Source organism: Ursus maritimus, unplaced genomic scaffold (assembly GCF_017311325.1).
Source record: "Ursus maritimus isolate PB19 unplaced genomic scaffold, ASM1731132v1 scaffold_33, whole genome shotgun sequence".
In the NCBI taxonomy this organism is placed as follows: domain Eukaryota; kingdom Metazoa; phylum Chordata; class Mammalia; order Carnivora; family Ursidae; genus Ursus; species Ursus maritimus.
The window spans coordinates 10,202,784-10,218,849 of record NW_024425897.1 but is presented as its reverse complement, the minus strand read 5'-3'; the positions used below and the strand labels follow the sequence as shown (position 1 = coordinate 10,218,849).

The 16,066-nt window shown below is 57.4% G+C and overlaps 1 protein-coding gene across 1 annotated transcript; it reads right to left on the bottom strand.

Moving 5' to 3' along the window:
• Positions 1-1,186: 1,186 nt before the first annotated feature.
• Positions 1,187-15,995, bottom strand: CCDC157 (coiled-coil domain containing 157). The gene is made up of 12 exons (XM_008710623.2): positions 15,852-15,995; positions 12,898-13,039; positions 9,962-10,220; positions 7,848-8,019; positions 6,484-7,129; positions 5,655-5,732; positions 5,099-5,289; positions 3,661-3,837; positions 3,346-3,514; positions 2,114-2,253; positions 1,604-1,692; positions 1,187-1,516 (listed from the first exon to the last, which is right to left on the bottom strand). The coding sequence occupies exons 3-12, from the start codon at positions 10,207-10,209 to the stop codon at positions 1,267-1,269; spliced, it is 2,160 nt and encodes a 719-aa protein (XP_008708845.2). The 5' UTR covers positions 10,210-10,220; positions 12,898-13,039; positions 15,852-15,995; the 3' UTR covers positions 1,187-1,266.
• Positions 15,996-16,066: the final 71 nt, after the last annotated feature.

The window sequence follows — 16,066 nt, the reverse complement described above, 5'->3', positions numbered from 1 at the left end:
TGGGTTCTTTCCCAGAGCTGTCAGAAAGGAATGTAACCTGGCAGATACTTTGACGTGAGTCTGCTAAGATCCTGAACGGAGAACCCAGCCACGGGGCCTGAACTTCTGACCTCCAGAACTGTGAGCACAGGGGAGCTGAGCTGTGATGGGTCCTCCCCCTGGACTTGGGCCCACGGCTCTTGCTTCAGGGACCCCACCCCAAGGGCTGGCTCTCACCTGTGAGGGGCAGGGCCAGGTCCAGGGCATCCCAGTCTCTCTCAGGAATGCCAGGCTCCACGGAACCCGGAGTTGGGCAGATAGTGGCCATGCCAGTTCAGCTACACACATGGCCCCTCTTGACCCTTCTCTGTAAATTGAGGCACTCTACCTGCTGGCCTCCTCACCAGGAGAAAATGTCATAGGAAGCTGGGAGTGCCCACCCTGAGAAGTCCTCAGCAAGGCCTTGGTGACTCAGGGCAGGCTGGAGGCTTCATGGAGAAAACTGGACTGTGGGCCTGGTGTGGCTGGATGGCATCAGTGCCAGGGCCCCAAGAGACAGGCCTGGGAAAGCCAGGGCTTGCTGGGTGTCCCATTGTCTGGTTAGGTGAGGCCTTGCCCTGCCTTCTAGGGATCTAACCTCCTGGATTTAGAGAAACCCTTTGTGACTCACATTTCCTGAAGGTGAATAGCTCCTTAGTAAAAGGATGACTGACTTTCTTGGGTCTTTAATGTCCCCATCCCAGGTTCAGAGCTGGGGCAGAAGGTCCCAGGCCCAGGCTGGGGCTGGGAAGGCTTCCCTGCCCTCTGCCTGCCTCTGTGAGCCCAGAGCCAGGACCCCCTTTCTCTGACTTCCTCACTGATCCTACCTTGGCAACTGCTCTCCTTCTCTGACATACCCCCTACCCTGACCCTGCTCTCCATTGGTGTGGGTCACCGAGTCCATGTCACCCTTTTGCCCTTGCTTTGGGGGTCAAAAGACTGCCTTTCACCTGGCCCAGGTGCTAAAGCTTCTTTCTGTCCCTGGTGTGCTTTCTTCCCCCACTGCCCTGTCAGGACGGAGGCAGGTAGCACTCATTTACTGAGGGCCCACAGTGTGCCAGGCCTCTGCTGGCAGATGACCTGCATGGCTGGGGACTCGGTGGTCCCTGCCCAGAATGGGGAAGGAAGGACTCTGCCTCTGGCTCACCCAGTGCTTTGAGGCCAAGGGTGCTGTGGGCAGATGGCCGGGGCTTTATTACATTGAATGGGTTGCTAACCACCTGCCCTCCAGCCCCACCACACGTCAGGCTACATGGGCCGCTCCTGGGGCTGGTATGCAGGGCTGGCCTGGCCCTGGCCTGGTGACAGTCTCCTCCTCAGCCTGGCCAAGGCCCGGATGGGGTTCTGAGCACAGTTGGTTGAGTGGGTCATGTCCTCCAGGGAGGACCTGCCCGGCTGACTGCAGGACTGCTGAGGTGGGGATGCCCGGAGCTGGCATGGTAGGGTCCTGCCCGCGCTGGCTGTCCTGCTGCTAGGCAGGTGCCGCCTGCCCAGGGGCCTGAGGGAGGATCAAATGGCAAGATCCCCTGTGAGTGAGGGGGACCGGCCCACCCGTCTGCCCCACCTCTATCAAAGCTGTACTCACCCTGGGGATGTGTTCTGGGCCTGGGCCAGGGGCACTGCTCCCTGGATTCCCTTGCTGGGAGGGGCCCAGAGCTGGTCCTGCGGGATCAGCTGCAAAGAAAGCCAAATTCAGAAAGGCCCAGGAAACCTCTCTGCACTGATTAGCGAGGGTGTCATCGCCATGGAGGGAGAGGGAGGGCCCAGACCCTTACCCACAGCCCCTTCCTCTCAGGGGCAGGGTTTGGGGAGTCTTCCAGGGCCACCCCAGCTGCAGGAAGTGTGGGAAGTTTTGCTTTCCAACAAGGTTCCCGGTTGTCCTTAAAATAAAGGCAACAAGAGCTGGAGGGGGGGAATCCGGAGCTGGCAGGCACTGTACCGTGCTCATGCCTGCTTGAAACGTGGAAACCACATGTGATGAGGCAGGCTTTCAGTAGGTCCCCGGGAGAGGGGGGTCTGAAGACTTGCTGGGTCAGGGGCCTCCTCCAAGTCCCCAGGGGCTGGCCCTCTCAGGCTGGGAAGCCAGGCTGCCCACCTTGAGGCTCCCCTGTTGGGCTGCCTCCCGGATTTTGGACAGCATAGATCGGAGCCGCCCATTCTCCTCCTGCAGGACCCGGATGCGGATGTCGTTGGCCTGTACCTGCCTCTCCATGTCGTCTGTAACATTGCCGGAGCCTGCAGGGACATAGTCTCTGTTACCTCGCCCTGCCAGGGCTGCCTCTGGTGCCCAGTGCGACGGGACCTCTGAGGGCACACACACTAGCTGGGGTATGCCTTGGGTTGGTGGCCTGGCTAGCACAGGGGAGCCGAGCAGGGTCAGTGCACTAGGCCCCCCCACCTCATCTTCCATCCCCTGAGGCATTGTCCCTGTTTCCCACCCCCTACCTGCTGGGAGGTGACCAGAGCATTGTAGAATTTGAGAGCTGAGTGGGACCTCAAGCTCACTGAAGACTTTATAACTAGACAAGAGAGTGAATCTCTTCCAAAGCCGCCTGTTTTCAGAAGGCCAGAGAGACAGCGAGCTGTCTCAAGTCACGCACCAGCTCTTGCATAGGAGTCACAGGAATTCAGCAAGCACGTTCTTTTCTACCACTGGGGGGATGGATGCTTTCTTTCTGACTCTGAACCTGAGCAAGTTGCTGCCTGCTGTGGTTCTCGGCCTTGTGCTTTGTGAAAGGGCTGTTACCCATCTTATGGGGTGGATCAAAGGATAACAGAAGGGCCTGGCACACAGTGCTCGGAACTGATGACTTAACCAGCTAAATTGCAGTGGATCTTCCCAACAGTTCCGCAAGTGGATTCACCCCCCCCCCCCCAGGGGTGAGGGCTGGAGGGCCTGGAATGGGAACCTAGGTTGCCTGGCATCCACTCCTTGCTGAGATGGGTACCTGAATTCCTGGGCCATGGGGTGCATGACACTGGACAACTGGGGCAGTGCCCTTGGAGCTGGCCCCGTGGTGTGGTCTGGGGAGACACCAGGACGTTGAGCAAGGACTGGCATGTGCCATGGTAAAGAGCACAGGCTACAGAGGCAGTTAGACTTGCACATGGACTCAGCTGTGCGACAGTGGGCAGTCCCCTCGCCTCTGGGCTTCTGTGTCTCCATCTACAGAGTGGCTAACACATGAAGCACCTGTGTGTCCTGGGGACTCAGTAGGAACCGTGCTGCAGGCTGGGGAGCTACAGACTTCAGTGTCTTGCCCAGGTGAGCCCTCAGCTGCCTGTCCGGGCCCCAACATGCCCTGGCCAGCACCTCCGGGCCCCTACTTGGGATCTGGGCCTCGATGGGTCTGTGCAGGTCCGGGAAGGCTACCAGCAGCCGCTCCCGCTCCCTTAGCTCCACGAGCTCACGTTCCAGCTCCGATATGGTCAGCTGCAGATCCGTCGTGGCCTGCTCCAGGCCTTGCTTCTCCCGTTGCAGGCTCTGCAGCAGCTCCTGGGACAGGGCGAGGCTCAAGCCTTGCCCAAGGAGTGGCTCTCGGCTCCCCTGGGGACACGCTCCTCCCATTCGGGCACGGGGCAGGCCTGCAGGCCTCTGGAGAAAGGGCAGAGCCATCCGCACCCTTCCCTGCCCGCTCCTACCTGCTGGGCCAGGAGCTGGCTCTGCCCCTGCTTCCTCTCGCTCTGAACACTCTGCAGCTGCTCTTCCACCTCGGCCCGTTGGGCCTCGGCCTCGTCCAAGCTGCCCCGCAGCTCCTCATGCTCCTGGTCCAGCCTGTCCAGCTGCTGCAGCAGGGCTCGCTGTTTGGACTGCAGGGACTGAGCCAGGGCGGGTGGGCAGGGAAGTCGTGAGGCCCATGGGGCAAGGCCCAGCCATAGGACAAAGGAGGCTACGGTATTTGATCCTCCGTCTGTGCCCCTCTGTGTACAGAGGAGGCTGTGCACATGTGTGCAGCAGAAGGGGCAGAGGGGAGATAGTGCACACCCCACTGGACCCCCCAACCCAGTCGGGGCCAGGCCCCCCAATTTGCAGACCCCTGCCCCTTCGGAAAGCAATTGACCAACTATCAGTCTCTTCCCCTCTTCTTTCCAATCACAGTCGCCACTGTGAGAGGAATTCTGGCCAATACATTTTCTTCTCCTTAGGTCTCCCACGTTCCATCAGCTCACGTCACTTGGGACCCACAGTTCCTGACACCCACTGAGTGCAAAGCAGGAAAAACCAGTGCTGGCCTGCTCCAAGTCCTGACTACCTCTGGTGGGCTGCGCAGCTTTGGGCAATCTCCTTAATCTCCCCGAGCCTCAGTCTCCTCATCCATAAAACGGGATGACGAGAGTATCTACTGCCCTACTGTGGTGGTGAGGAGTAAGAACAAGAGGGCTACAGGGGCCGAGGCCCAGCACCTTGTTCACAGCACACAGCGCTTCCTGGTGACCATGACTGTTCACAGGACATGGAGAAAAGCACCCGCTTGGGATCGAAAGGCTTTCCCATCGTGGGCCATGTCTGATGCTGGGGACTTCTACCTGGGGTCTTGGTTTCCCTGCCGAGCCTCTGAGAGTAAGTCCAGTCAGAACAGTTCTCAGGCCTATCCACTGTTCCCTCAGCCCTACCTTTGAGGTTTCCTGCAAGGCCCCAACGCCTGGGGCACCCTTTGCCCTCCCTGTCCTTCCTCTGACTGATGAACTAATCACCAGCCCTTGGCATCCAGTTCAAAGGCCACTTCCTCCCAGAAGCCATCCTGGATTCTCACAAACAGATGTGACTGTCCTTCTGTGGATCCCTGCAGTCTGTTCCCTGCACCTCTCAGCCATCTGGCAGCAGGGCTGTGGTGGCCCAGCTGTTTGTCCTCACTGGGCAGGGAGCTCCTCCAGAACAAGGCCTCCTTTGGCTGCCTCTGTCCCTGGATCACGGTTTCCCCAGGGCCCGGGGCTCAGACTCTTGGTAAAGATCAAACAAAAACCTGGGTGTGTGTTGGGGAGCATGTACCCTACCCAGATAAACCCCCACCCCCAACCAGTGGAGCTCTCTCTTCCTGCAGCCTACACCGCAGACACCCCCAGGTGCTGGGGGCCTCACCTCCTGGTGGCGGACCATGCTGTCAACGCGGGCCTTCTCCTTGTCCAGCTCTGTGCTGGCCCAGCGTATCTGCTGGCTGGCCCCGTCCAGCTGCCCTGTCAGCAGCTGCACCTGCTCCTCCAGCTGCCGCACCTGCCTCTCGGCCTCCGCCCCGCGCTCGGCCTCCTCTTGAAGCTGCCGGGCCTTTGTCTCTGCAGGATTGAGTGGGCACGGGAGGGGGGAGAGCAGCGGAAGCCTGGGTGCAAGTCCCTGCACTGCCTCTGACCCAGGATGGGACCTAAGGAGGGGCGGGAGGGGTCACAGCCTGTCTCCGGGCCTCAGTGTCCTCGGCCACAAAACGCGGCTCTCAACCCTGCCCGAAGTGGGTTGTGAAAACAGAAGGTGCTCTCCGCGTGGGAGGTGGCACCCCAACTCCGGTCATCCCCCAGCAGTGTGGCCAGTCAGGCCCATGCTCATGGTCCCCAGAAGCCCAGGGGACAGAGACAGAGGGTGCTCATCCAGCTGCACCACCGAGCACAGGACATGGGGGACAGGGCCACACCACGGGGCTCCTCACCCACGGCCTGCATGGACTCCTGTTGCTGCTTCAGCTCCCCCTCTAGGGTGGCCACCTTCGTCTTCAGGTCACGTGTTTCTGCGGCGGTCGAGAGAGAGAGAGAGAGAGAGAGAGAGAGAGAGGCCCTTCAGAGGCTCCCTTGGGCCTGGCGGGAAGGCACCCGGCGTGCCCTGCAGCGCCATGGCAGGTGGCAGCGGGTGCGGTGCGGTGCGGAGGGGCTGCCTGGGCCTGCAGAAGTGCTGGGGAGGTGCCAGAAGGCCTGGGCTCCCCTCCTCCTGCTTCCTATTGGCCGGCTGCCAGGTCTCTACACCGCTCTGGGCCTCCATGTCCTCCGCAGAGGTGACAGGCTCAGGAAAAGACAGTGACCTGCCCAAATCCCTCAGGCCTCCCAACATCAGCAGACACTGGCCCGCTTCTAGTGCCATAGCTGTCTCTGCCCGTGGCTTTCACGGAAGCCAGGGGGGGCTGCTCTGGGGGCTGCCAGCGCCGAGGGAGCAGCTCCCCCCCGGGGGTCCCCTTCAGGGACACACAGGAGTGAGGGGATCAACTCCCCGGCTCCCTTGCCCTCTGAGGGGACAACTCTGAGGCACGTGTTCTACGCCACCAGCCCCAGTGCTCCCCAGTGGGATTAAGCTCCCATTTGGCGGCGGGGTAACCAGCTTGCTGAGCTGCCTTCCCTCGGTGTCTCTGACCCCACTCCCTAGCCTGGGTTTCTTCACCCCAACGATGTGCACCTGCAGCCCTGTTACGGGGTCTGCTTCCGGGAGAGCCCCCGCTAAGGCGGCCGCGGAGCCCCAGGGACTGAGGACCCGGCCCCTGCGGCACAGACCTGTGCGCAGCTGCTGCTTGTGGCGCTCGCACTCTGCCAGCTGCCGCGCGGCCTCGTCCGCCTGTCGCCGCTGCTCGCCCTGCTCCTGCTGCAGTGCCTGCTCCAGCTGGCCCACCTGCTGCTTCAGTCCTTCCTTCTGCCCCTCCGCCTCCTCCAGCTGGGCCCTTAGTGGCCCAATAAGCTGAGTGAGGGCCCCCACGTGCTTACTGAGGCGTGTCAGGTCTTTGCTCTGCTCTGCTGCCCAGTGGCCCATGGTGGCGGCCGGCAGCGGCCTGAGGCCCATGCTGTCCTGCACCAGCTGCTGGAACTGGCCTAAGGACGAGGGCAAGTTCTGGCTCTGACACAGGCTGACGAGCACCTTGCCCACCTCCCGCAGGCTGCCCTGGACGCTGGTGCACGCGTCGCAGGGCACCAGGGCCGTCTCCACCGTCTGGGAGTGAACGCTCCTACTGTTCTTGGCAGTCCTGGCTGGACACTGCAGGGAGACTCTGACGGGGAGGCTGTCCAGCTCTTGGCAGGTCTGGGGCAAGCCTGGCATCGGGGAGGGGGGCTTCAGGAACTTGGCAGTCACAAATTCAGGGCTCCTGGCTGGCTCGCCCTTGGCTGTGGGCTTGGAGGTGAGGTTCTCCCCTTGGTTTACCCTTTTCTGTGGTCAGGAAAAGAAAGGGAAAGCAGATGAGGGAGACGGGCCTGGGAGGTGATCAGTTTTCTGGGGATATTCTGTGCAGCCTCTCCTGATGCTCAGACCCTTAGATGTTATCTGATTTCGAGGTGAATGAGAGAGAGAACCTTCTTTCTTTGCTGCCTCAACTTACCAAGCCCAAGCCAACTCTCTGCAGCTCCCTGCTCCCCCCACCACCCAGGCTCCGTGCAGTTCCGTGCATGGTACAAGGAGTGTAACAGTGAAGCTACGGCTGATGGTTACGGGGTTCTTGCCCAGTAGACTTGCTTGCTCTCATGTCTCCATAGCTGCTCTCAGTTTTCCTTTCCTTCCTGTTATGGTGATGGTGGTCCTTCTCACGGGGATTTGTGAAGATTACAGGAGAAGCCGTAACAAATGGGGCAAACGTTAGCAGTATCGCCCAACACCACCCCGAGCCGTAGAGACTGATATTGTTCCCGCCGTGCAGATGACCAAACTGAGGGGCAGGGTAGGCTCAGCATAAACAGCAGAGCCAGGTGGCCCAGACATGACCCCCGAGGCCTGCATGGCTAACTGCGCGCTGTGGGGGCCGTGACTGGGAGGCTGCAGAGTTGACACGGTCTCCTTCAGGCAGTGTGAAGCCAGCGAAGGTGTGCACACGTGGTGTGCCAGGAAGCTGGGACTGGGGCAGGGTGGACAGGTGTGGGGGTGACTAACCCACCTGGGGGGCTGCCTGCTGGTAGATCACGCCCAGCCTCAGCAGGCTGTTCCAGAAGCGCCGCACCGTGAGCCCCACAGACATGCAGGGCCCCACAGCCCGGGTAGGGGGCACTGTCTGCTCCGAACCAAGGTTCTCCAGGTAGCTAGTGCAGCTCTGAAGCAGCAGCAGGAGCCTGTGGGCAGAGGCGGCAGGGTCAGCTTGGGTAGAGCCTGGCGCCAAGGGGTCTGCACACCACACAACTAGTAGCCGCTGGCTCTGGGGACCTGGAGGGCCTTTGCATATGCTCTGCTGGACCAGCTTCAAACCCAATCCAAGAGACACCTCCTCCAGGAAGCCCTCCCTGAGGGCTGAACTTGGGGGCCTCTTCTGGGCCTCCTGGCTGGCAGCACTTCTGCCTGGCTGTTCCCCACCGCACTGGGACGCTCTCTGGCCGACTGGGACTCGCTTCAGTTGTATCGCGTGTGCTCAGAAAGCGCTGGGTGGGTGGCTGCATTACATTACATGGCTCAGAGTCTTCACCTTAGAGGACAACGCTGAGACCCTGCAAGCGGAAGGGACCACCCACAGCCTCAGGGTGAGCATGCGGGGCAGGGCGCCCTGCAGCTTCCTGATTCCAGTCAGGGTCTTCTCCAGCAGGGCGAGCTGCTTCTGTGACATCGGAGACGTGAGGACAGCTAGGTGTCTATCTTAACTTCAGTGTTCAACATTAGAGTTGGCTACTTTTAAGGAAGAGAGGCATGAGAAGGACAAGTTTGTATTTGCGTGGGAACCAAGCTATTTGAAAGGAAGAGGTATTGTATTTACAAAACATACTGGGCAGGTAAGTGACCTCGTCTTGTTCCGGGTGCAGAGGGGTCATCCTAAACCCACTGGGGTCTTGGGCAGAAAAGGCCTGGGGGAGGAGACACCAACTGCCTCCAGGCCCTGCCCCTCTCTGAGCTGAGGTGTCTTCCTCTGTGAATGGGGACGACTATGCCTGCCACAGTGCTGGGCAGCACTGGGGCGGGGGGAGGGGGGGGAAGTGCCTGGAAAGACGACAGAGCATGGCCTTGACAGAGGGGGTGGGGAAGACATGTGAGCAACAGCTTCACAGGGGTGTGGGGAGACTGGGCCTTGATGGATGAATGGGGCTTGGCCAGACCAGGAAGGGGTGGGCAGGGCGTTCCTAGCAGACGGCAGCCAGCCGAGGAGAAGAAACGTGGGCTCAGGGCACCTGGGTGGCTCAGTCAGTCAAGTGTCTGCCTTTGGCTCAGGTCATGATCCCAGGGGTCCTGGGATCAAGCCCTGTGTTGGGCTCCCTGCTCAAGGGGAGCCTGTTTCTCCCTCTCCTTCTGTACTTCCCCACCCCCCACTCATCTGCTCTCTCTCAAATAAATAAATAAAATCTTAAAAAAAAAAAAAGAAGGAAGTGTGTTCTGTGCTTATATGTGTTTAGCCTCTTATGGGTTCCAAATACTTTCATACTGAGGGTGCCTCCAGGCCTCTAAGTGGTTACCCTGGCTTCTTTGTCCCCAGGCAGGTCATCCCCAAACTGTCCTTGCCTTTAGTCCGTGTATGGTTTTGGTTACAGGGAGCCTGGGTGGTGGTCCCCAGGAAGTGGAAGCCTGACAGCCATGTTAAGTTTAATGAGAGTGTAGAAGTGGAGGGGCTGCGGGGCAATCTTCCCAACAGGGCCAGAATCTGGAAAAACACGTCCCGTGTCTGACCTTGTGACACACACTGGGAACGGCAGAGCCCACAAGACACCAGGAAAAGGGGCCGTGGATGGAAACTCTGAGCAGCAGCTGTGGTGTCCCTGACGCACAGAAAACCTAAGGAGGCGCCCTACAGAAGCTGGAGAGGCAGCCGTCAGAGCTGCAGTGCTGCGGAGACCAACGGGGGTCCCGCAACTCCCTGAGGGTGGACAGGATGGGAAAACACAGCACAGGACAGGAGCTGAGCTCGCTGTGAGGGCCTTGAGCTGGCCGGCCTCCTGAGAGGCCCTCGGCTAAAGGTGATGATTGTTACCAACGTGATCCCTGCTGGGGGGGAGGCGGGGGATCCCGAGGCTGGTCTACTGGTTTAAGGGGCTGATGCCAGCATCCCAAGATTACAGGTTCAGTCAAGGCCCTCACCTGTCGATGACCAGCTCCAGCAGAACAGCATGGGACAGCTGCGTGAACTCAGGGTCACCTGGCACATGGTCATAATGCTCTAGCAGGGCCACCATGTCCAGGTCGCAGGCCACACGGTCAGGGAACTTCCAGGAGGGGAAGCGCACAGGCCCGGCGTGAGAGAACACGTCCACGATGGCGCCCTGCAGGTCGGTAAGGTCCTTGCGCAGACTGTCCATGCAGGACTGGCTGCCCAGCAGGTGCGCCATCCTTGTGGCTCCTGGGGTGAGCAGAGAGGATCCCCGTTAGCCAGAGCCATGTGGCTGCTGCTGGAGGAAACTTCCTAAAATCCCGCTCTGCCCAGTCAGTCCTAGGCCAAAAGCCCAAACTAGACCCTGCGGAAAAGTCTTTTCCAGGCCATGGGCCCTTTGATACCTAGTAGTGGAGAGACCTCACCAGAATCCCGCTCGGGCAGCCTGCCCCACGTCCACACTGCCAATTCCATGCTCCACAAGTCCCTCCAAGGGCCTGGGTGTGCCAGACCCCCGCTAAAGACTGGGCAGATACAGCTATGAATAAGAAGTACCCACGATCCTCCTCTTTCTGCACAAACCATTGAACAGGCAACTGAGGATAAGAGAGAGTTGTAGCTGCAGTGTGACAGGAAGTGCTAGATCCTACCAGGCCACTGTCATCTCCCACCTGGACCACCGCAGCTGTCTCTGGCAGGGCCACGGGGCTGCCCCCTCCAAATGATGCATTTCAGCTCTAGAGATCTGGCCCAAACCTGATCTGATCAAGTCACCCTGGCCAACGCCCCTCAGGACTCCTAACGGCGAAAGGCCACCTCTGGCCACAGTCCTCCCCTCAGCCCTCTCTAGTCCCCGCACCACCACCCCACACCCTGCATTCCAACCCCGGTCAGCTCCAAGCAGCGGCTCAAGTGCAGACGCTCGTTTCTGAACCTGGGCCCATCTGTCCACTCAGTCTGAATCACACTTTCCCCATTCAATTCCCATTACCGGCCTAATTTTTCCCATCCTTCGGGTTTCCTGGATATCACCTCCTCCAGGAAGCCTTCCCTGAGCACCCTCCAGGCTGGGTGAGATCATCTCTCTGGGCTTCCCCCATCTGGGCCCTGATCCCTCTCTGCTGGAATGGCCTCCACGCTCCAGGACAGGTCCTCAGTCCACCTGAGCCACGGTGGTATCCCCAGTATTGCCAGCCTAAGGCCTGGCCCATGGTAGAGGCTCACTGGCAAGGGAATGACTAATTGAATAGAGAAATGAAAAGAATCCACAAAGAAAAATTTAAATACATTGACTTTGGGGGCGGAGAACAAGTATTAAGGTGTAAAAGAGGAAAACCTGAAAATTTGTATCCATACCCAACCTAATCACTCTAGTGACAGGGGACCCATTATATGTGAATGCAGAGTCCCAGTCCTGCCTTTTCCTGGCTGTGTGGCTTCAGGCAAGTCACTATACCCCTGTGAACCCTAGCTGTCTCAGTTGTAAGATGGGGACACCATCCCCAACCAGGCCAGGTGGTTGTGAGGTCATTAGGCATCAACGAGTAGAGTGCTTGGTGCAGGGCAAGACACCAGTAAAAGTGCTCAAGCAGTAGTGACCATTAGTCTAGGGATTACTATTATTAGCAGTAACAACAGCGAAGACCATCCTTGTCTGGAGCCACCGTCTGCCTTCTGTATGCCCCCTTTCCCCCCTGCAGCCCAGACAGAATGCTTCTCGTCCATCTCTGGAGGCTGTGGACTTCTGAAGCCAGTGATTTGGATGAATGGTCCCTGGTCCTTGACTCAGAAGGTAGAGAAGCATGACACTGTCCTGCCCCCCCAGTGGCTCATCCCAGGCCTTGCCAGTGTCACCCTCTTTTCACTGGTCAGAGCTGGGCAGCCCCGGTCTCTCCCCACCCTGCAGCAGGGTCTCTTGTCCTTTGTGGGTTTCTCGGCGGCAGAAAGTGCTTCCTTGTACCGCAGCTCCTCCCTGCAGTGCGGGGGCTGCCTGGGCAGTATTTAGGCTGTCGTTGATCTCTCTGATCCCCAGCAAGTCTAGGCGTGATGGAGGAATCTCTCTTCCTCTGACCTACTTCCAGCGCAACCTCACTCATCTCAGAAAATGGCACCCCCACTATGTGCAATGGGGCACGTCCTTGGATTCCCTTCCTTTACCCCCTATGTAAGCACCCAGGGCCTGCCAATCCCGTGTCCAGACCACACCAAGAACCCACCACTGTGTTCATCGCTCCACTGTGTGCCACACTCCATCTTCTCCCCAGACCACTGCCACAGTCTCCTTGAGGGGTCACCTTCGTCCCTCGGCCGAGGACCACCTTGTCCGTTCTGTATATGGCCCAGCTTGGTGGGGAGTCTGCTTCTCCTTCTGTCCCTCCCCCTTCTCATGCTATCTCTCTCTCTCTCTCTCTCAAATAAATAAATAAAATCTTTAAAAAAAAAAGAAGAAGAAGGTAACTCACCCCCTTGCTTAGAGCCCTTGAATGGCTTTCTATAGCAAACACTGGAACACTTCCCTGGGCTCTGGCCCTGTGTGGTCTGTTCCCACCTCAGCATCTTCCCACCCAGAATGTGCCTCTTCAACTCCCCATACTTCCTCCAGATAAGACACCTCCCGCAGGTCGCCAGGCCAGGTGAGTTCACCTGTCACATATTCTCAGAGTATTCTGTTCTTTTGCCTCCCAACGTATACCACACTGGCACTAAATTATTATTTGAGTAATTATTTGCAGTCGGCAATCTGTCTCCCTACAAGCACATGGACTGTCTTTTGAGTTCACTGTGGTATGACCTGGCCACGCAGGCCGAAGGACTTGAGGGCCAGCTGTTGCCCACAGGTCCTGGGACACTCAAAGGCACCCAGGAGTGATTCCTGAAGACTGAGCTGGCCTCTCTGGCCTCCCAGAGGACTGAGCCCTGTCCTCACCTCTGCGAAGATGCCTGCCCGTGAAGCTGGATGTCGGGCTCTCAGGCTAGCCTGTGGGCTCTGGGGCTCAGGTCAGAGGCTCATCCGGGTGCCTGGTTTCCTGTCTCCAGTGCAGGGCTGGCCCCGAGTAGCTCTTTAATCCCTGAGAATGGATGAAGGCAAGAGTGAGTGAGTGGGTACTCAGGGAGGCTTCCTGGTGGGGCAGTGAGGAGGCTGTCCCAGAAGGAGAGGGAGTACCGGGCTGGAGGAATGAAGTGAGGGAAAGGTCACGTGGGGTCATCTGTTTTGAGCCTGAGCACACAGGTTGTGCTTTAACAGTGCTAGGCTCTGACCATAGGACCTACTGTGTGCTACTTCCTGAATCTGACTCTTTTACACAGATGAGGAACCTGAGGCTCTGGGAATTAGGGGATTAACCCAAGGTCACTCAGGGAGCTAGGATTCTTGAGTCCAACATCTCTGCTCTGTCTTCAGGCCATAATGCTTCTAGGGCAGCACTGTCCAAAAGAAATGCAATGCTAGCCACAAGTGGGATTTTACATTTTCTACTAGCCACAAAAAAAGTAAAAAGAAACAAGTGAATTAATTTTAATTAAATATTTTATTTAACCTAATAAACCCCACATAGTATCACTTCAACATGAAACCAATATAACACCATTAAGGAAATTATTTTAGAGTCTTTTCTACGTTCAGTCTCAAAATCCAATGTCTCTTTGACACTTACAGCACATCTTAGTTTGGACTGGTCACCATTTTCAAATGCACCACCACATGGATGGGTGGCCACCGAACTGAACAGTGCAGGTACAGAGGGTCAGATCCTGTGTGTTCAGTGGGCAAATGGTGACTGTGTACCTTTGACATGCAGGGCACCGTGTCAAGAATAGGGACAGAGAAGGACACACAGAACCCCGTCCCTAGGAGCCACCATCTGCCCTGAGGATCTCTACAGGGGGCAAGTCTTTGGTATGTCAGCTCTGTCTGTTCCACCCACAGAGCAATGAGCATCCACCCTATAACACTCACAAACACACACAGGCCCACATCCCCGCACACACATGTTGCCGCGGTGACGGACTCGCGGGAGATATTGCCACCTGTGAGATTTTTATATCCCCAAGGAATGAGGCAGAAACAAACGGAAAAAAACAAACTGAAACATTCTGGGTTTCCTTCCCGGGATGGGAGGGAAGCAAGCAAGCAAGCAAGCAGTCCTGCCCTAGGAGGAGGCATATTCAGGTGGCAAAGCACCCAGGACTCGGGAGCTTGTCTGTGGAGACATGGAGAAGCACTGCCCTATTCACCTTCAAATAACAACAGCTGCCATCTAGGGCCATCTGAGATACCAACTCCTGTTAGATTCTGGTTCTGATAAGCAGCCACAGATGCCAAAGCACCAATAATATGTAAGAGGAAAACACCACCTTGAAAAATATCCACGGTTACCTTATGTCATTTCTTCTGAACATTGGGGATTTGCTGTTATAAACATGGCTTGAGAACCACTTCGGTGTGTGGCAAGCGAAGGCGCATTTGACGTGGGCTTTCTCTGTAATTCCTGGGTCTTGAGTAGAACCCTCAGCCTGAAGCAGCCAGCCCCACACTGACTATTCCTGAGATCGTATGGATGATAGCACTCCTTGGCCCAACACTGCCCTGAGGGAGGAACAGCAGCTAACTCTGTCCTCTCCTCAGTTCCCTCATGCTCGAGGAGGACTTTGGACTTGCAGAGAAGGGAAGGAGTCCTTCCTCCACACCCATTCAACATGCAAGCCCCTTCTTTCTCTGAGTGGTAGGACTCTACCCCTCTGGTAAAGATTATGCCTACCTCCTGGCCAGTGCCCCTGCTGAGATTCAAGGTCACCACCATGAAAACACTTTGGAAACTCTAAAACCGGGGTGCCTGGGGGGCCTCAGAGGGTTGAGCGTCTGCCTTCGGTTCAGGTCATGATCTCCAGGTCCCAGGATCGAGCCCCATGTCCGGCTCTGGGCTCAGCCAGGTGTCTGCTTCTCCCTCTCCCCCTGCTTGTGTTCTCTTTCTCTCTCTCTCTCTCTCTCTCTCTCTAATGAATAAATATATATATATATTTAAAGAAACTCTAAAACCATCTATATATCCCAGTTGTCAGGCTCTGACTCAGGACTAATTGCCTGGATCCCTGGGGACAATGAAGGGACCAAGTGAAGACAAAGATAGAAGTAGCTGCACTAGTAGAGGAGTTAGAATGGCCTGGGTTTGGATTCCCACACCACCAACTCCGAACTTCACTGTCCTCATCTGTAAATAAATTGATATAAGAAATTAGTGATGTAATGCATGCACATGATCTGGTCATGGTAAATGTTCAATAAATCCTAACTATCATTATCATTCTACATTAATAATAACAACAATGACATAAACCAGTTATGGAGTGTGTGTGATGGAAAAGAGAGCTGGGGTAAGACACTTGGGAGAGCGTCCCTTCCTATCCCGCCTCCACTCACAGGCGAATAAACTATTAAACTATCCAGTCAAGGGCTAAAAGCCGGCCCGCAGTCCAGAGCTGGGATGGAGGGGAGAGGAGAGGGGACAAGGAGGACAGGATCTCAGGACACGAAACGGGAAGGGCGGGATTCGAGGTGAGCTCGGGGAAGCTAGGGAAGTGGTCAGCAGGAACGCACCTTTGGGAGTGAGGAATGGAACTTAAATTAGTCTTCATTCGAGACGGTCCGCCGGGCTTGAGGGCGGGGCTATAGAAGGCAGAGGGTGGAACCTAGAAAAGGCAGTCCCATAGGAAAAGGGACCAGTGGGAATTAGGCCTTGGGACTTGGGAAGGGGGTCTGGAGGAGGCAGGCATGAAGCGAAAGAAGAGGTTAAGGGAGGAGGGAGACGCGACTTTGAGGAGGCAGGCTGGAGGGGAAGGGACTCTCCAAGATCACAGGCCAATGGGAGGGAGAGAGGAACCCACCTTTGGAGTAAAGGAGAGGGGGGCCAGGTCCGTGGGGTGTGTGCAGAGAAAGTCCGCCGGGTGATGTAGAACGTCTCCCCAGTCTCCTGCGTCGCAGCCTTAGCCCTTGTGGTCTGGTCGGCTCATGGAACTAACCCCGGCGCGCCTTCGGCTCTGGGGATCCCCCATAAATCCTAGCCGGGAGCCTCGACCGCTGCCATGGCAACGGCGTCTCG